We start from the raw sequence: 20275 nt of genomic DNA, 5'->3' as shown, positions 1-20275 counted from the left end.
CAGTGGTTGGGAGTCCGCCTGCCGATGCAGGGGACACGGGTTCGTGCCCCGGTCTGGGAAGATCCCACATGCCGCGGAGCGGCTGGGCCCGTGAGCCATGGCCGCTGAGCCTGCGCGTCCGGAGCCTGTCCTCCGCAACGGGAGAGGCCACAGCAGTGAGAGGCCCGCGTAACGCATAAAAAAAAAAAAAAAAAAAAAAAAAAAAAAATTAATCTGAGATGATACTAAAATCCATTACATGTTAACAGAAAAATTTATTTTCATGAAAGATACCTATATTTTCCAAAGAAAAAAAACACATTGTTTTATATTTTTTGCAAATTTCTTTAATGTCTGGCTTAATAGAAGATAGCTGGATTCTCATACCTTCTTCTATTTTCATTATTTTGTGATACGTTGTTTCGGTCAAAGCATATGAAGAAAATCTGTCCTCACAATGATATATAGTTAGAAAAGGCAGAATTATTTTAATGGCATTTTCAGGTAATAGTATATATTCTTCTTCGATCTTATACCAAACTGAACCAGTGACTCTTTCTTAAAGGTGTAGAATATGAAACCATGGTAATGACATTTTTATACTCTGTTACGTTAAAATTCATTGATTCATCTGATGCTTCAATTGTATCCTTTACCCATGCATCATTTATTATGGTTGAGCAAATGTTCCAAATGTTAATACCTTATACAGTACCAAAAATCACACATGTTAATATCAGCAACCATTTATCAGAAGAGTCTTTTGTTTTTAAAAAGCCGTCAAGGTCACAACAGCAGATATAAGTTTTCCAAAATTCTAATTTTTGTTTGAAAGCTTGAATCTTATCATTGACAATAAATACTGTCCATTGTTTCCCCAAAAGTGACAGGCTTACTTGGTTAATTTTTGAGAAAATATCTGCAATATACACAAGTCTAAATAGTCATAGTTTGCCATATACTCTTTTAGTTAAAATGGTTCTCATAGGAGAAAAAAAGTGATTAGTTCAGTTCCCAGCTGTGCCTTTCCTTCAGACAGCCATTGTACTTTGATACACAGCAAAAGTACTTCATGTGTGCTTCCTGTTTTGTCACACAGAAAATTACAAAGACATGCACATATGGGTCAGCTTTAATAAAATCAATAATTGTATTTTATTTGTTATTTTATTTTTGTCCATTGTGATTGTGGTCCTTAGGTGAAATAGACCCTTTTACTTTTCTTAATTGTGTGTGATGGTGAAGAATACAATGACACTAGTACAGTTCGGTGCTACTGCCTTGATTCTGGCTAAAGCACCGGCTGTTTTACCCACCATTGTTTGGAATCATCAGTACAAATGTCAATACTTTAAAAATGGCAAGTAATATCTTAGTCTTCTTATGAAAATAGTGTGATGTTACAGATGTACTGAAATGGTCCGAGGGACCACACTTTGGGAACCACTGCACTGGAGAATCAGTGTTCTTCCCCAGTATTCACCAGCTTATCTCTTATTCTATCAAGTAACTCAGGGCGGAGAAGATAACTAATCTTCTGTTAATATATAGAGAGTGATTAGAAGAAATTAGAATGCTCCCGTCATTCAGGTACAGATATAATATAGGTAGTACACTATATTCTTTCCACGTTCTGTCATCTGAGCTAGGTGCTCTTCTGCTCTCTGATACACTTAGGCTCCATGCCCAGATGTCTTTTTTAGGAACATATCTTTAAGGAGTTTACTAAACTTAGTTGTAAGTGGCTAGCATATCTCTCTTCTGCCTTTGACTTACTGCTTTTAAAAAGGAATGAATGGGCTAAATTGACTTGTGCAACTTAATTTTCCACATCTTTACATATATTTCTCTCACAAAGAATCTTATCACTGACAAATCCACTAGCTATAAGGTTGTTAGCACTAAACAGCTCCTGAGAAATAGACTCCTGCATTTAAATATTCTACAAGACTTTCTTCATTGTCTCCTAAGCAAACAGTTATCTTATGTACATTATACCTTATCAGACATCTATGTGGTATTTCGATGAAAATTTCCACCAGGATGGCTTTGATTCATCTTAAACATCAGTTGTCTCTTGACTATTATTTGGTACCAAAGGACTATAGGAATTCAGAAACATTCATCACCCTTCATGCTAGTATAATGGTGTTCACGGAGTACTTTTATGCCACAAGAGTTGGACTTGGACCATAGATACCTGTTTCATATGAGTGCAACCTCTTGGAGGAAAGGCTTAACTTAGATTCACAATAGGCACCTTCCATTGCTAGATACCCTTGAGGACAATTCATTGTCCTCAGACACTAGTTCTCTGATCAGAGTTTCACACTTGGCAAGGAGGGAAGAAGCAAGAGCAAAGCTCCAGACCCCAGGAGAGAGGCTCTCTCTTTTACCCAAATCACAAGATTTTAGTGGCTGTAGTATAAAATTGAGTGATTGATTTGTACTGTAGTCACTTTTTCATAGGAGAGGAAGTAAAAGGAAACTCTTAAAGGCAAGTTTTATAACATTAATAATTCCTTTGTCTGTGATGTACTTGATGTTTCTGAGAGCCTTTATTTTCTGGCTTGAAAACCTAACCAGTGAGCTTCAATTCTGTCACCATTTTAAATTCTGCTTTTACTTTAAAGCAGATAGTACACATTTTGAAGGACCTACTCATGTTAAAACTCTTCAGTAGATAAAACTGTTGCCCAGTGAGTCACTAGCATGATTCTCTTCTTTTCAGTTCTTTAGTAAAAGGGGTAATTTTATTTATAAAAAATAGTAAGCACTGTGCACTTGCATGTCACTTTGTCATGTTTAGGGGATTTTTGTACTCATTTTTTTCTCATTTGAGTTCTCAGGAAGGTACAGGTACTTTTATCCTTTATTTATAAGAAGATTACCTAGCTTGTTGTCATCTACAAAGTTGATGGATAAAGAAGCTGAGCCATGTGATTCTGCTCTAGTGCTTTTCAACCATATCAAGTTTAGGACAGTGACAAAGCTCTGCCTTATGACTTACCCAGTCATAGCAGTCTAAGGATGAAACTATTTTTAGTTATCCCTCCTACTTTATCCTTATAATTATGTCCTATTTTTAAGCACCTACCTAAAAGGCATTAGAAAATACCAACTGCTGAGACTTTGGGCTAAAATCCTGAGGGCTCCTCTGTTCTCATAATTCCTTGCCTCGCATTATGCTCACTCATTTTGGAGGACCCCCAGCTAAAACGTCCAATAACCTGCTGTCCTTGGTGTGGAAGTATGATTTAGTTTGGCCTAGCGATCACAATGCCAGGTTAATTCTTACCTCCCAGAGGTCCTGCTGTGTCCTCAACAAATATGTAACAGAAACAACCTTTGAATAAACTGGTGACTTTTCCTTTGTTCATTCGTTCAGTTATCAGACATTTAATGAATAATGTCAAGAATATGCTTTAAATGTTATTTATTTATAAAGAGCTTGCAAAGGAGATGGCTTATATTAATACCAAAGGTAATAACTAATAGTTAATAATGCAAAACTATGTACCAAGCCTTGTTCTCAGTACTTTATATATCTTACACCTGTCAACTGCTACAGGTTCCTTCTTGTTTTCCTACTAGAAAATATATGCCAAACATTCTTTGGCTTATTGCCTCTTTGTTTCTGAAGCAGCATAAGAACATATGGAAAAAGTGTTGTGATATTAATGAAGGGTACATGAGTGTACATGATACATGCTGCCTTCCAGGAATGAGGATGGCATGATGGTGCATAGTGCTTTCTAAAGAATAGGTATAAAAGATTAACCATGTTAGAAGATCATTAGTGTGAGTTTTTGATGATATATTTAGAGAGACACTGATTATTTTTACTGTTATCTTTTCCATATATAACTACTTTTCCCTTCTTTTCTTTTTCTCTACTCCCCATTAAGGATCATAATTTATTTAAAATTAAAAGATTTTATTGGTTTGTCCGTAGGAGTAAGAATAAGAGTATAATTTATAATTCTTAGATTTAAAGAAATATTATTAAAAATGTTGTATTTTTTAGGTAACTGAATGTGAAATATTTCTGTCACTTCTGGTGAAATTTCTGGATGGAGATAAACCACAGTGGCTACGAGCTGTTGCAGTGGAATCAATACACAGACTCTGTGTGCAGCCTCAGCTATTGAGGTAAAACTTTACTCAGCAGTACTTTGTTAAATGGATAGGTTAATATTTATGCTAACAGGAAGAGCTTAAATATTTATTTCAAATAATAATAATTTCTAAACAAAGAAAATTGGGTATTGTATGTATATGGAGGGGTGTATGTGTGGGCAAAAAGTGTGGTTAGGGATTGCCATCAGTTGAATTTACTGAGTTAATATGGCCAAGATAATTTTTTTAGAACACGGACCTCATTCTGAACCTTTGTCCAGAGTTAGTAAAATCACTCAGGTGTGCTGAAGAAGTTTTAAGTATAGCATTGAGACTGATTTATCAACATTACTTGCTATTAAAAAAAGTTAAAAATTTTTAATCAAATATTTTCTCCAAAAACATTTAAAATTATTTTACAGGTCATTTTGTCAGTCCTATGATATGAAACAGCATTCTACCAAGGTTTTTCGTGATATTGTGAATGCACTGGGATCTTTTATCCAGTCCTTGTTTCTTGTCCCTCCGACTGGAAATCCTGCTACGACAAACCAAGCTGGTAAAGGCTTAGTCATATTTTGGTTTTTATATTCTGCCATAATTTACAATATTCAGTATTCTGAGAGGATATTTACAGAAATCCTGTGACTAGAGAAATTGAGGTTACCTAAACATATACAGTTATTTTATAATTTATTATATTTCTTTATAGTATTTTAAGTTTTATGTATAAATATAAAGATTTACACTTAAAGAATAATTTGATTTCACTGAGGTAACTATGTTTCTTTCCAGAATATATTTTCTTCTCTGATATACTTTCAGTTCCTCTCATCACATAAGAACAAAAGTTTAGATGCTAATTTTCATTTTAGAAGAATCTTCATTTGGTGCCTCTCTTTAAAGAGTGTGGTTACTACTAAGGTAGTAACTAAGGAGATCTGTTAGTCATTCTTTTAACAAAACAGGTGAATGTGATTTAAGTTTGGAAATCAGTGTATAGCTTCTTGTTCCCTTTAACTTCTTTCTCTTCCATTTTTAACTTTCTGATTAGTGGTTTCTTTTGTCCTTTAATCCCACCTCTGATTAAAAAGTGATTTAACAAAAGGTATGTTACATAGTTTGTCAGTATTTTTACTCATTAGTACCTTTATTATAAAGAAGGAAATGGTGTTTTGGGGAAACAGGGAGACTCTCTAGTAGCCAAAATAGGATTGGTAAATTTCATTTATTTGTGCAGTATCCATTCCTATAGCATAATTTTTAAAACTTGACCAAGTGTTTGAATATTATGGATTTGTAATTAAGTAGTAAATTGGTGTCTTTGCTTGCTTTCCCTTATCTAACAGGAAACAATAATTCAGGTGGCCCTGTCTCGGCACCAGCTAACTCAGGAATGTTGGGGATTGGTGGAGGTGTTACTTTGCTACCAGCATTTGAATATAGGGGAACTTGGATACCTATTCTGACTGTAACAGTACAAGGCAGTGCTAAAGCAACCTAGTAAGTAGTAGTAGCATTATTTTGTAAGGAATGTTATTGTTGGGGTTTATATTTTATAGTAAAATGTTTCTCTCTGCATTATATTTAAAATTTTAGACCTATTTCTAACATATTTAAGAACTAATTTTCTTTTGTTATATTTTGAGAATTTTATCTAGGACTGGATTTTGTTTGTTTTCTTTTGTACTACTTGAGGACTATTAACAGCATAACAAAACAGAATGTGATTTCTTTACCCAAGGACCTATCCACTTGTTCTGTATGGCTTTTTGATTTAAGTATGTGGCTTGATTTCAGGCCTTGTGCACTTAGGTCTTCTGATACTGAGTTACTTTCAGCAAATTAGTTTACCTATTTAAAAATCTCAATGTACTCAACTATAAAATGGGAGTAGTGACATATCTACCTTTCAGGATTCTGTATGTGAATAGTTAAGTGTTTGGCTGATCACATTTTTAGGGTTTAACACATGGAACTTTTAGTTTAATTAATTAAAGTGTTTAATGGATTCCACATGTGTTATTTAAAAATTTGTTATTATGGGGCTTCCCTGATGGCGCAGTGGTTGAGAGTCCGCCTGCCGATGCAGGGGACACGGGTTCGTGCCCCAGTCCGGGAAGATCCCACATGCCACGGAGCGGCTGGGCCCGTGAGCCATGGCTGCTGAGCCTGCACATCCGGAGCCCGTGCTCCGTAACGGGAGAGGCCACAGCAGTGAGAGTCCTGCGTACTGCAAACAAACAAACAAACAAAACAAAAATTTGTCATGAGACATTTCAGTTTAACAACTACATATTCAACAGTGTATTGTTGATTTTTCTTAAGTAAGTCTTAGTGAACTGTAGTGCTTACAGAGATAAAGCAACCAATACTGCATGTGTTTAACATTGCCACAGTTGTGAGGCAGTTAACTAATATATTTTGAGTAATTGATATGCATAATTAAAACACTGTTCCAGTGACAGTAAATCAAGGCTTAAACTGGGAAGCAGAATCTCTGACTAGTTTAAATCATGAATTTGTATGATATGTCAGCCTGCATTGTATCATCACAATGATATTTTACTGTGCAGCTTTTTATTTTGCCTAAAATTATAAAAGTAAAGAGTCATGGAGGACCGAAATATTGTTATTCTTAGTCACTTAAAAGATTGAAGTTACTGTTTCATATAGGCTTTGCCTTGCTACAAAGGCTAATGATTGAGTAGACTACAGTATCAAGTTATAAAAGAATCAGATTTCTAGCACTGAAGGAGACATTAATAATTATCTCATTCATTACCCCACCTCATTTTTTAAATTAAAACAATCCCAACACAAAACAAAATTGCTGCTCTTGTGGACCTTACATTTTAGTGAGTGAGATAGTCAATAAAGATGCAAATAAACATGTAGTATCACGTTGGGTAATGGTTCACTGTTTGAAGAAAAAGCAAGTTATAAGGGTGTAGAGAGTGATCACAGTGAAGATAGGAACAGAAAGGATATATCTGAGGAAATAAGAGTGAGCAAAGACATAATTATTATTTTTTTAACATCTTTATTGAAGTATAATTGCTTTACAATGTTGTGTTAATTTCTGCTGTATAACAAGGTGAATCAGTTATATGTATACATATATCCCCATATCTCTTCCCTCTTGGGTCTCCCTCCTACCCTCCCTATCCCACCCCTTTAGGTGGTCACAAAGCACCAAGTTGATCTCCCTGTGCTATGTGGCTGCTTCCCACTGGCTATCTATTTTACACTGGTAGTATATATAACTCCGTACCACTCTCACACTTTGTCCCAGCTTACCCTTCCCCCACCCAGTGTCCTCAAGTCCATTCTCTACGTCTGCATTTTTATTCCTGTCCTGCCCCTAGGTTCTTCAGAACTTTTTTTTTTTAGATTCCATGTATATGTGTTAGCATATGGTATTTGTTTTTCTCTTTCTGACTTACTTCACTCTGTATGACAGACTCTAGGTCCATCCACCTCACTACAAATAACTCAATTTCATTTCTTTTATGGCTGAGTAATATTGCATTGTATATATGTGCCACATCTTCTTTATCCATTCATCTGTTGATGGACATTTAGGTTGCTTCCATGTCCTAGCTACTGTAAATAGTGCTGCAGTGAACATTGTGGTACATGACTCTTTTTGAATTATGGTTTTCTCAGGGCATATGCCCAGTAGTGGGATTGCTGGATCGTATGGTAGTTCTATTTTTAGTTTTGTAAGGAACCTCCATACTGTTTTCCATAGTGTATCAATTTACATTCCCACCAACAGTGCAAGAGAGTTCCCTTTTCTCCACACCCTCTCCAGCCTTTATTGTTTGTAGATTTTTTGATGATGGCCATTCTGACTGGTGTGAGCTGCTACCTCATTGTAGTTTTGATTTGCATTTCTCTAATGATTAGTGATGTTGAGCATCCTTTCATGTGTTTGTTGGCAATCTGTATGTCTTCTTTGGAGAGATGTCTGTTTAGATCTTCTGCCCATTTTTGGATTGGGTAGTTTGTTTTTTTGATATTGAGCTGCATGAGATTCATCCTTTGTCAGTTGCTTCATTTGCAAATATTTTCTCCCATTCTGAGGGTTGTCTTTTCGTCTTGTTTATGTTTTCCTTAGCTGTGCAAAAGCTTTTAAGTTTCATTAGGTCCCATTTGTTTATTTTTGTTTTTATTTCCATTTCTCTGGGAGGTGGGTCAAAAAGGATCTTGCTGTGATTTATGTCATACAGTGTTCTGCCTATGTTTTCCTCTAAGAGTTTGATAGTGTCTGGTCTTACATTTAGGTCTTTAATCCATTTAGAGTTTATTTCTGTATATGGTGTTAGGCAGTGTTCTAATTTCATTCTTTTATATGTAGTTGTCCAGTTTTCCCAGCACCACTTATTGAAGAGGCTGTCTTTTCCCCATTGTATATTCTTGCCTCCTTTATCAAAAATAAGGTGACCATATGTGTGTGGGTTTATCTCTGGGCTTTCTATCCTGTTCCATTGATCTATATTTCTGTTTTTGTACCATACTGTCTTGATTACTGTAGCTTTGTAGTATAGTCTGAAGTCAGGGAGCCTGATTCCTCCAGCTCTGTTTTTCTTTCTCAAGATTGCTTTGGCTATTTGGGATCTTTTGTGTTTCCATACAAATTGTGAAATTTTTTGTTCTAGTTCTGTGAAAAATGCCATTGGTAGTTTGATAGGGATTGCATTGAATTTGTAAATTGCTTTGGGTAGTAGAGTCATTTCCACAATGTTGATTCTTCCAATCCAAGAACATGGTATGTCTCTCCATCTGTTTGTATCGTCTTTAATTTCTTTCATCAGTGTCTTATAGTTTTCTGCATACAGGACTTTTATCTCCTTAGGTAGGTTTATTCCTACATATTTTATTCGTTTTGTTGCAATGGTAAATGGGAGTGTTTCCTTAATTTCACTTTCACATTTTTCATCATTAGTGTATAGGAGTGCAAGAGATTTCTATGCATTAATTTTGTATCCTGCTACTTTACCAAATTCATTGATTAGCTCTAGTAGTTTTCTGGTAGCATCTTTAGGATTCTCTATGTATAGTATCATGTCATCTGCAAACAGTGGCAGTTTCACTTCTTTCTAATTTGGATTCCTTTTATTTCTTTTTCTTCTCTGATTGCTGTGGCTCAAACTTCCAAAACAATGTTGAATCATAGTGGTGAGAGTGGGCAACCTTGTCTTGTTCCTGATCTTAGTGGAAATGGTTTCAGTTTTTCACCATTGAGGGCGATGTTGGCTGTGGGCTTGTCATATATGGCCTTTATTCTGTTGAGGAAAGTTCCCTCTATGCCTGTTTTCTGGAGAGTTTTTATCATAAATGGGTGTTGAATTTTGTCGAAAGCTTTCTCTGCATCTATTGAGATGATCATATGGTTTTTCTCCTTCAATTTGTTAATATGGTGATCACATTGATTGATTTGTGTATACTGAAGAATCCTTGCATTCCTGGGATAAACCCCACTTGATCATGGTGTATGATCCTTTTAATGTGCTGTTGAATTCTGCTTGCTAGTATTTTGTTGAGGATTTTTGCATCTATGTTCATCAGTGATATTGGTGTGTAGTTTTCTTTCTTTGTGACATCTCTGTCTGGTTTTGGTATCAGGGTGATGGTGGCCTTGTAGAATGAGTTTGGGAGTGTTCTTCCCTCTGCTATATTTTAGAAGTATTTGAGAAGGATAGGTGTTAGCTTTTCTCTAAATGTTTGATAGAATTCACCTGTGAAGCCATCTGGTCCTGGACTCTTGTTTGTTGGAAGATTTTAAATCAGTCTCAATTTCAGTGCTTGTGATTGGTCTGTTTATATTTCCTATTTCTTCCTGGTTCAGTCTCGGAAGGTTGTGCTTTTCTAAGAATGTGTCCATTTCTTCCAGGCTGTCCATTTTATTGGCATATAGTTGCGTGTAGTAATCTCTCATGATCCTTTGTATTTCTGCAATGTCAGTTGTTACTTCTCCTTTTTCATTTCTAATTCTATTGATTTGAGTCTTCTCCCTTTTTTTCTTGATGAGTCTGGCTAATGGTTTATCAATTGTCTTTATCTTCTCAATGAACCAGCTTTTAGTTGTATTGATCTTTGCTATTGTTTCCTTCATTTCTTTTTCATTTATTTCTGATCTGATCTTTATGATTTCTTTCCTTCTGCTAACTTCGGGGGTTCTTTTGTTTTTCTTTCTCTGAATGCTTTAGGTGTAAGGTTTGGTTGTTTATTTGAGATGTTTCTTGTTTCTTGAGGTAGGATTGTATTTCTATAAACTTCCCACTTAGAACTGCTTTTGCTGCGTCCCATAGGTTTTGGATCATTGTGTTTTCATTGTCATTTGTTTCTAGGTATTTTTTGATTTCCTCTTTGATTTCTTCAGTGATCTCTTGGTTATTTAGTAGTGTATTGTTTAGCCTCCATGTGTTTGTATTTTTTACAGATTTTTTCCTGTAATTGATATCTAGTCTCATAGCATTGTGGTCAGAAAAGATACTTGATATGATTTCAGTTTTCTTAAATTTACCAAGGCTTGATTTGTGACCCAGGATATGATCTATCCTGTAGAATGTTCCATGAGCACTTGAGAAGAATGTGTATTCTGTTGTTTTTGGATGGAATGTCCTATAAATATCAGTCTGGTCCATCTTGTTTAGTGTGTCATTTAAAGCTTGTGTTTACTTATTTATTTTCATTTTGGATGATCTGTCCATTGGTGAAAGTGGGGTGTTAAAGTCCCCTACTATAATTGTGTTACTGTTGATATCCTCTTTTATGGCTGTTAGCATCTGCCTTATGTATTGAGGTGCTCCTATGTTGGGTGCATAAATATTTATAATTGTTGTATCTTCTTCTTGGATTGATCCCTTGATCATTATGTAGTGTCCTTCTTTGTCTCTTATAATAGTCTTTATTTTAAAATCTATTTTGTCTGATATGAGAATTGCTACTCCAGCTTTCTTTTGATTTCCATTTGCATGGAATATCTTTTTCCATCCCCTCACTTTCAGTCTGTATGTGTCTCTAGGTCTGAAGTGGGTCTCTTGTAGAGAGCATATATATGGGTCTTATTTTTGTATCCATTCAGCCAGTCTGTGTCTTTTGGTTGGAGCATTTAATCCATTTACATTTAAGGTAGTTATCGATATGTATCGATACTCACTTCTGAAATCATAAATAGACAGAAAATATTGGGTTTCTTTTGTAAATGGGTTAGTATGCTCACATTGGGACCTACCTGTTGAATTGGTATCTTTTATTCATTGTGAGTTTTAGTATAAAATGATTTTCACTGTTTTCTTTGAAGACATACATATAAATCTTAATTGTGTATACAGTTCTTTTTTGACTTCTTAAGTGTGTAATAATTTGAAAACTTAAGTGACATATAGACAAGTTGTTTTGACATAATTAATGACAATATATTCTTTCAGATTTATTATACTATGGCTCCCTTCAAAGTTGGGCTTGTGACAGTTTTTTCAACTTGACCTTAATTTTAAAATATTTAAATAAATGGGTTACCTTTAATCTAAAAGTGGAGTTTGTGTAGTAATTACAATAAAGCAGCACTGAAACAGTTAAGAAAGTGTGGGTTTGTTCAGGTTTGTGGTATAAATTACCTTTTTCTCTTAACTATTCTGGTGCTTAAAGTCTGTACCACAGAATTTGGGAATTAGAGTTTGTGATGTTTAGGAGTATTTTATCTGTTTTAGATGCATTTTCCCAATAGATGATATATTCTTTGAGAACAGAGATTTGTCTAACAAGATGCTTGGCACTGATTGGTTTAGTATGTGGCTCTTTAAGGCTAATTGGCCTGGCAAAGATTAAACCCATAAACTTCACTTCCCCATTTGAGCTTAAATATCTTGATCAGTAATATAAATATGTTTGTATTGGTTACCTAAATTTTAAAAATACTGAGAGTTGGCCCATATTGGTTAAACTGATAGGCTTTAGAGTCGGACTTGGGTTAAAAACTGCTGACTGATAACTGTCACCCTAGTTCACTGTTTCATCATCTGTATCTCTTAGGGTTTTTGTGAGGAGTTAAATGAGGTACATTAAAAAAAAAACCCTTAGTATCCCAGGCTGAGAGTAAATTGCTCAATAAATGATAGGTATACATAGGTGTTTTTATTGTTTATTGTGAGTTTTACATCTTTATAAATTTCCTGCCTTATACTGATTATGATTAGGAGACTTTTAGAATTTGAGTTTGGAAATTACTTTTATTAGCTTTTCTTATTATGATCTTTAGTGATTTCAATTTTGTTTTTGAGATAGAAGTAACATAGGATTAAATTTGCCCTTTTACAATTGTACAGTTCATTGTTTTATTATATTCAGACGTTAGGCAACCATAAGCAGCATCTAATTTCAGAACTTTTTCATCACCCCAGAGAAAAAAAAAGCCATATCCATAAGCAGTCATTCTGCAGTCTCCCTTTCCCTACCTCTTAGCAACTACTAATCTACTTTCTCTATTGATTTGCTTATTCTGGATATTTCATATGAATGGAATCATACAATAAATATTCTTGTGTGTCAGGCTTCTTTTATTCAGCATAATGTTTTGAAGGTTCATCTATGTTGCAGGTTGTACCAGTACTTTCTGTTTGTGGCTGAATAATATTCCACCTTATGGTAGTACCACATTTTGTTTATCTCATTGTCAGTTGATGGGCATTTGGGTTGTTTCCACTTTTTGGCTATGAATAATGCTGCTATGAGCATTTGCCTGCAAGTTTTTGCATAGATATTTTTCATTTCTACTGGATGTATACCTTGGGGTGGAATTGCTGGGTCATGTAGTTACTCTATGTTTTACTTTCTGTTGAACTGCCAACTGTTTTCCCAAGCAACCACACCATTTTACATTTTCACCAACAATGTGTGAGGGTTTAAGTTTCACCACATCCTTAGCAATACTTGTTACTGTCTTTTGATTATAGCCGTCCTAGTGGGTAAGTGGTATCTTACTGTGTTTCAAATTGACATTGAGCATCTCATTCATGTGCTTATTGTCCATTTATATATCATCTTGGGAGAAATAGCTATTGAAATCCTTTGCTCCTTTTTAATTGTGTTTTCTTTTTATTATTATTGAGTTGTGAAAGTTCTTACATATTCAACATCTAGTCCCTTATCAGATATATGATTTCCAAAAATTTTCTTGCATTCTGTGGATTGTCTTTTCATTTTCTTGATAGTGTCCTTTGAAGCACGATCATTTTTAATTTTGATGAATTCAGTTTATCTGTTTTTCCTTTGGTCACTTATGCATTTTGATATCATACCTAACCATTTCATAATTTGAGGTCATAAAGATTTTTGCCCATGTTTTCTTCTAAGAGTTTTTAGTTTTAGATCTTACATTTAGGTCATTGATTCATTTTGAGTTCATTTTTGTATATGGTATGAGGTAAGGCTCCAGTATCACTCTTTTACATGTGAATATCCATTAGTCCTTTCCCCATTGAACTATTCTTTCTCCATTGAATTATCTTGACAGATTTCCATTTTAAGGAATTTAAAACCTGTTTGTCATGATTTGAAACAAAAGGTTTGTTGTCTTTCCGTCTGAAAGCTCTGTCCTAATTACGGAGTATAACTTGCTCTAAAATTTGAACGTGACACACTGATGCTTTAAGTATTACCTTACCCTGTTGGCTGATTGTATCTGAGATGATAGGATGACAGATGAGCTGGATATCTCACAGTAATAATTTTCCGTAGTATGAAAGCTTCTTTTCCTCTTTATAGGATTGATTTGATTTTATAAGATCTTATTTTACTTATTTATTACCTTTTAAAAATTATAGTTAATTTACAATATTGTGTTAGTTTCAAGTGTACAGCAAAGTGATTTCAGTTATACATAAATATTTATAGATACTCTTTTTCAGATTCTTTTCCATTACAGGTTATTACAGGATATTGAGTATAGTCCCCTGTGCTATATAGTAGGTCCTTGTTGTTTACCAATTTTATATAGCAGCTTATTTTAAAAGCAGCTAAGTCAGAGTTTGAGATGGCTTGTAATCTGTCTTTTTCTATTTTGTATGTAAGTATTTTTTCTAATGTCAACAATTAAGGAAAATACTGGCACAACTTGGGGGAGAGGCAAAAAGTGAATTATTAAAATAATCAGTTATCATACTGGTCAGGCCCTAATTTTTCTAATCAGTTTCTTAGAATACCATGAAGGGATCTGTCCTCCAAAGGAAACCCAGTAGTGACCATTTACTTTTGCTATTCTGTTAATCTTAATTTCTGTAGTCTACAGATTATGGAAATAGTTATATGTATTTTCATCATTGTGGCTTCTCATTAAGCATCTGATTTTTTCATAATTTCAGCCTAGAGATGTTGGACAAAGTTGAGCCCCCGACTATACCAGAAGGTTACGCTATGTCCGTGGCATTCCATTGTTTGCTAGACCTTGTACGTGGAATCACTAGTATGATTGAAGGAGAGTTAGGAGAGGTTGAAACAGAATGTCAGACGACTACCACTGAAGCAGTTTCTTCACCAGCACAGTCATCAGAACAGCAAGAATTACAGTCAACATCAGACCAAATGGATAAAGCAATAGGTATATTATTATGATTCTGTATTTTTAATTTTTATTTTGAAATAATTTTAAATTTACAGGGAAATTGCAAAAATAATAGTTTCCATATATCCTTCACCATGATATTCCAATTGTTAACTACAGTATTTGCGTTATCATTCTCTCTATATACATGTCACTATACTTTTTTTCTGAACTATTTGAGAGTAAGTTGCAGACATGATGCCCATTACCCCTGAGTACTTTAAAGTGTATTTTCTAAAAATAAGGACAGTTTTCTACTTAACCACAGTATAGTCACCATTTGAAATTTAGCATCAATTCAGTATGTCATCGAATCCCAAATGTCCTTCAAATTTTGCCATTTGCCTCAGTGATGTCCTTTATGGCCTAGGATTACATGTTGAATTCAGTTGCATGTCTCTATACCCTCCTTCAGTATGGAACAATTTCTTAATTTTTCCATGCTTTATATGACCTTGCCATTTTTGAAGAGAACAGCCCAGTCAACTTGGGTTTGTTTTTGTTTCCTCATAATTAGATTCAATAGATTCATTTTTGGCAGAGCTACCACAGAAATGTTGCTTTGCTATACGCTGGTGATGTTAACTTTTATCATTTGGTTAGTATGATGTGTGCCTTGTTTCTTCAGTATAAAGTTAATTATTAACTTTTTCTGGAGAAATACTTTGAGACATCTGTAAAAGAGAGCTTTCCCTTCTTCCTCATTTATTTTGTTTCATTTATTTATTTGTATTAGTGTAGACTCTCGGATTCCTGTTTTATTCAAAGAGTTACAATCTTTGATTATCATTATTTGGTTTAATGCTCATTATCCCTGACGTGGCCATTTGGGACCCCTTTCAAGCTAGCCCCTGTGTCCTTTTATCATCCCATGTCCTTCTGTCATTTTCTGAGCACTACCTTACTGTCTGATACAGCAAAATGTTCTAAGGTCATCTTGGATTTTTCTTGCCTAACCTAGGAGTCAGTTATTTTTCCAGGGAGCCCTAGTTCCTTTTAGTGGAGAATAGTATTTAGAAACTAACACATGGGCATTAGGTATGCTTCTTGGTACGTGAATAGAAATACACACATACATGAGCACACATCTATCTACATTTTAAAAATATGTATCTTGGGACTTCCCTCGTGGTGCAGTGGTTAAGAATCTACCTGCCAGTGCAGGGGACACATTCGAACCCTGGTCTGGGAAAATTCCACATGCTGCGGAGCAGTTAAGCCCATGCGCCACAACTACTAAGCCTGTGCTCTAGAGCCTGCAAGCCACAACTATTGAAGACTGAGCGCCTAGAGCCCCTGCTCTGCAACAGGAGAAGCCACCACAATGAGAAGCCCACGTACTGCAACAAAGTGTAGCCCCCAATCGCCGCAACTAGAGAAAGCCTGTGCGCGGCAATGAAGACCCCACACAGCCATAAATAAATAAATAAATAAATTTTTAAAAGGATCTTTAAAAAATAAATAAATAAAAATAAAAACATATATCTCTATATTAAATACCATGAGGTCACACCAATTTTTTCAATTCCAGTTTAATACCACAGGGTTTACTTTTAACTTTCCATATTTGTAATTTCCTTCTCCAACAGTGAGAAACTTGATCCTATTTTACTCTGTGTATTTACTTACTTGCATGATATACAGTGTATGTAACCAGTCTCGTGGCTGAGCCTGCTTATCACAGTGTCTCACTGCCAGCTGGTCATACAGGCCGAAAGTTTGGCCCAATGAAATGGAAGGGAATAGGAACTGATATTATATATATAAATATATATATATAATTTTTGAAAATCACTTTTGTAAGAAAGATCTTATCATTGATATGTTAAAACAACTCAGTTTTAAAACTTCTTGGGAATTCCCTGGCAGTCCAGTGTTTAGGACTTTGCGCTCTCACCGCTGAGGGACCAGGTTCCATCCCTGACTGGGGAACTAAGATCCCACAAGCCACACAGCACAACCAAAAAAAAAAAAAAAACTTCTTGAATTCTGAAACTATGGTATGGTTTTAAATTTTTCATTTATTCAGATATATATTAAATGTTACAGCTTTATTATTTAATAATTGAGTTGTTTTTGGAATATTTGCTATATTACCAAGTGATAAGGGGGATTATAGAGTTTGACATATTGTCAAGTGCTGTGACATCTATAATTATCATTAAATATTGTTTGTTTTTCCTTTAAGTTAGTAGAGCTGTTTGGGAAGAAATGGTGAATGCCTGCTGGTGTGGTCTGCTTGCTGCACTCTCACTCCTTCTTGATGCCAGGTATTAAGTCTTTGTAAGTTTTATATTGCATGTGGCAGTTATAAAGAAAACAACAAACCATTAAAATGGTTTCCTTAAATTTATCCTGAGAATTATTTCCTAATACTAGTTTTTATGTTCGTGGAATGTTATTATTTTTCTGCCATCCTCTTCCCCCGTCCTATTGTCACATGTTATAATGGAAAATACAATCCTAAAATAATAGAATGCCTTTTTCTTTTCTTTTCTTTTTTTTTTTAACATCTTTATTGGAGTATAATTGCTTTACAATGGTGTGTTAGTTTCTGCTGTATAACAAAGTGAATCAATATACATATATCCCCATATCTCCTCCCTCTTGCGTCTCCCTCCCCCCCCCATCCCACCCCTCTAGGTGGACTCAAAGCACCGAGTTGATCTCCCTGTGCTATGCTATGTGGCTGCTTCCCACTAGCTATCTATTTTACATTTGGTAGTATATATATCTCAGTGCCACTCTCTCACTTAGTCCCAGCTTACCCTTCCCCCTCCCCATGTCCTCAAGTCCATTCTCTACATCTGTGTCTTTATTCCTGTCCTGCCCCTAGGTTCATCAGAATCTTTTTTCTTTTTTTTTTAGATTCCATATATATGTGTTAGCATACGGTATTTGTTTTTCTCTTTTTGACTTACTTCACTCTGTATGACAGACTCTAGGTCCATCCACCTCGCTACAAATAACTCAATTTTGTTTCTTTTTATGGCTGAGTAATATTCCATTGTATATATGTGCCACATCTTCTTTATCCACAGAATGCCTTTTTCATTTTAAGCTTTACTACTACTTTTACAATGATGATGATTATATTTTTCAATTTTTATGTTTTTCTTCAGAATTATAGAATTTACTGATTTTAAAATGCTTGATATTTTTAAGTTATATCTTTGAGTTCTTGACCATTTTCTTCATTAATGAATGTATGTGTCATAAATTGCTTTTAACCAGTTCAAATTTTCAGATGTTTATTAGTTAAAAGTTCTTCTTAAGTAGACTGATTTTGACAATGTTTTAAATAGATTTTCTTAAAACTTTACTGACTGCCTAATTCCACATCATGTTTGGCAGCATAATTTAAAAGAAATTAATCATACTAAATAAAATACTTTTTCTTTTCAGCACAGATGAAGCTGCCACTGAGAATATTTTAAAAGCTGAACTGACTATGGCTGCTCTTTGTGGAAGACTGGGCCTTGTAACTTCAAGAGATGCCTTTATAACTGCAATATGCAAAGGTTCCCTGCCTCCCCATTATGCTCTTACTGTATTGAATACCACCACTGCAGCCACACTTTCCAACAAATGTAAGATTTCAGCTTCCTCTGAGTTCTCTTCATCTATCGGGGTGACATGGCATAGGGAAGAGATTATAGAAATTCTGAGTTCAAGCCTCTGCTTTTCCACTGACTGAGTCTCTGACCTCTGTGGGAAGTTAATGTCCCTGAGCCTCAATTTCTTCCATCTTTTTAAAACAGTGGAGGTGGGAGTAGGGCAGAATAATACCAATTTTAAACAGTGATTGTGAGGATAAAAGAAGATAAATCTAGAAGTCCTTTGTAAACTCTAGCATACTGTTGAAATGGGAGTGGTTAGTTTGTTTTGTTTTTAATGGAACTAGTAGAACAGTAATGTTTGCCACCACTTAGATTAAGTTGACATTCAAAAAAATTTTTTTTCTTGTTGATTACTTTGTTACGTGTTACATGTCATATAAAAAAATTTCAGTGTGATGCTCAGTTTTCAAACTGAAAATGTGAGTATTGGTCTCTCTTCAACTTTAAGTAGAAAAGTTTACTGGGAATACATGTTTAAAATAGTAAGTGTCCTAAATTCTATTTTGCTTGTGAAGCAGTCTGCCAAAGTTTTATAATTTGTTAAAGTTATATATAAAATTACTTAATATTTGCCTAACTTGTCTTTGTTTTTTCACCTCCTTAGTTTTCAAAATGTTTGCATATAGATAATAGGTAACTAAATAAATGTCATAGTTGAACTTATTTTAATCAGATAAATGTTTTAAAATATAACATTACTTTGAGTACAACATGAAAAGTATATTTTAATTATTTAGGTTTTCCTTTGTGTTCTAGCATATTCCATTCAGGGCCAAAGTGTTATGATGATCAGTCCATCAAGTGAATCTCACCAGCAAGTTGTGGCAGTGGGTCAACCGCTAGCAGTCCAGCCTCAAGGGACAGTAATGGTAAAGTACTTTTTCTTTTCTTGGTAACCAATTAATACTAATTAACTATCAAGGAAATCTTTCATACCTTTTTTAATGTTTCTCAAAATTCATCATTATACTTACTTTTATCTGAATGATTCTTTTAGAAAAACTAGATAAATAGGGAGTGACATTATTATAACCAACTATGATAACACAGCTTTTAAGCAAATGAATTTGTTCTGTACAAAACCATCCAAGCCTATTTTCTTAATATTTTTGTTTTTTTAGTAAAAAACTTTGAATACGTTAATACTTCTTTATAAGCTTATAATTTTCAAGAATGCATAACAGTTCTTACAAATATAACCTTTTTTAATATAGCTAACTTCCAAAAATATCCAGTGTATGAGGACTTTACTTAACTTGGCACACTGCCATGGGGCTGTTCTTGGAACATCATGGCAACTTGTCTTGGCAACTCTACAGGTATGTTGTAGCCTCTGGGTCAGAGGCCAATGTTGTTTTTATATCTAAATGCTAACAGTTAAACTCACCAGTGCCTATCGGTCCTTTGGGCAGGCCTGAATAGACAGTAAGTATGAAAAAGGAGAAGTCAGAAAAAGAAAAAAGACATGGCTCATATTGTACAAAGCAATGGGATGTTTCTTATAATGGCCTGTTCTACTGCCTATGCTTGGTGGAATAAGTTTTTTGTATGAATATCAATTACTAATTTATATTTAGTTATTAGATACCTACTACTGATTTTAGTTTTAGTTACTGGAATTTTTGTAGGTTTATAAATTTCTTTGTTTTGATTTTTTTTTTTAATTTTACAGCATCTAGTATGGATTCTGGGATTAAAGCCTAGTAGTGGTGGTGCCTTGAAACCTGGGAGAGCTGTAGAAGGACCCAGTACAGTAAGCTCTAGTCATTCTTACTCAATTAGTACTTCGCAAAATGTTTATATGTTACATTTAATTTTATTCTCCTCTTAGGTCCTAACAACAGCAGTGATGACAGATTTGCCAGTGATTTCCAACATACTTTCAAGATTGTTTGAAAGCTCACAGTAAGAGTCAGTTTTTTAATTGATACAAACATCATTGTTAGCT

General features: G+C 34.7%; 1 protein-coding gene across 3 annotated transcripts in view; it reads left to right on the top strand.

Moving 5' to 3' along the window:
- The window catches only part of MON2 (MON2 homolog, regulator of endosome-to-Golgi trafficking), a 122773-nt gene that overhangs the window by 42216 nt on the left and 60282 nt on the right, over nucleotides 1-20275 (top strand). For 2 of the 3 annotated variants that reach the window (XM_065888024.1, XM_065888023.1), the window contains exons 9-18: nucleotides 4007-4131; nucleotides 4521-4657; nucleotides 5448-5601; nucleotides 14469-14704; nucleotides 16896-16977; nucleotides 18113-18297; nucleotides 19084-19196; nucleotides 19542-19646; nucleotides 20000-20080; nucleotides 20159-20232. In XM_065888024.1, the coding sequence (XP_065744096.1) occupies nucleotides 4007-4131; nucleotides 4521-4657; nucleotides 5448-5601; nucleotides 14469-14704; nucleotides 16896-16977; nucleotides 18113-18297; nucleotides 19084-19196; nucleotides 19542-19646; nucleotides 20000-20080; nucleotides 20159-20232 (1292 nt within the window). The remainder of the gene's footprint in view (nucleotides 1-4006; nucleotides 4132-4520; nucleotides 4658-5447; nucleotides 5602-14468; nucleotides 14705-16895; nucleotides 16978-18112; nucleotides 18298-19083; nucleotides 19197-19541; nucleotides 19647-19999; nucleotides 20081-20158; nucleotides 20233-20275) is intronic. The other variant, XM_065888025.1, reaches the window with a different exon arrangement.

This window comes from Phocoena phocoena, chromosome 11 (genome assembly GCF_963924675.1).
Source record: "Phocoena phocoena chromosome 11, mPhoPho1.1, whole genome shotgun sequence".
NCBI lineage: Eukaryota > Metazoa > Chordata > Mammalia > Artiodactyla > Phocoenidae > Phocoena > Phocoena phocoena.
This window is presented reverse-complemented; position numbering and strand designations above follow the sequence as displayed.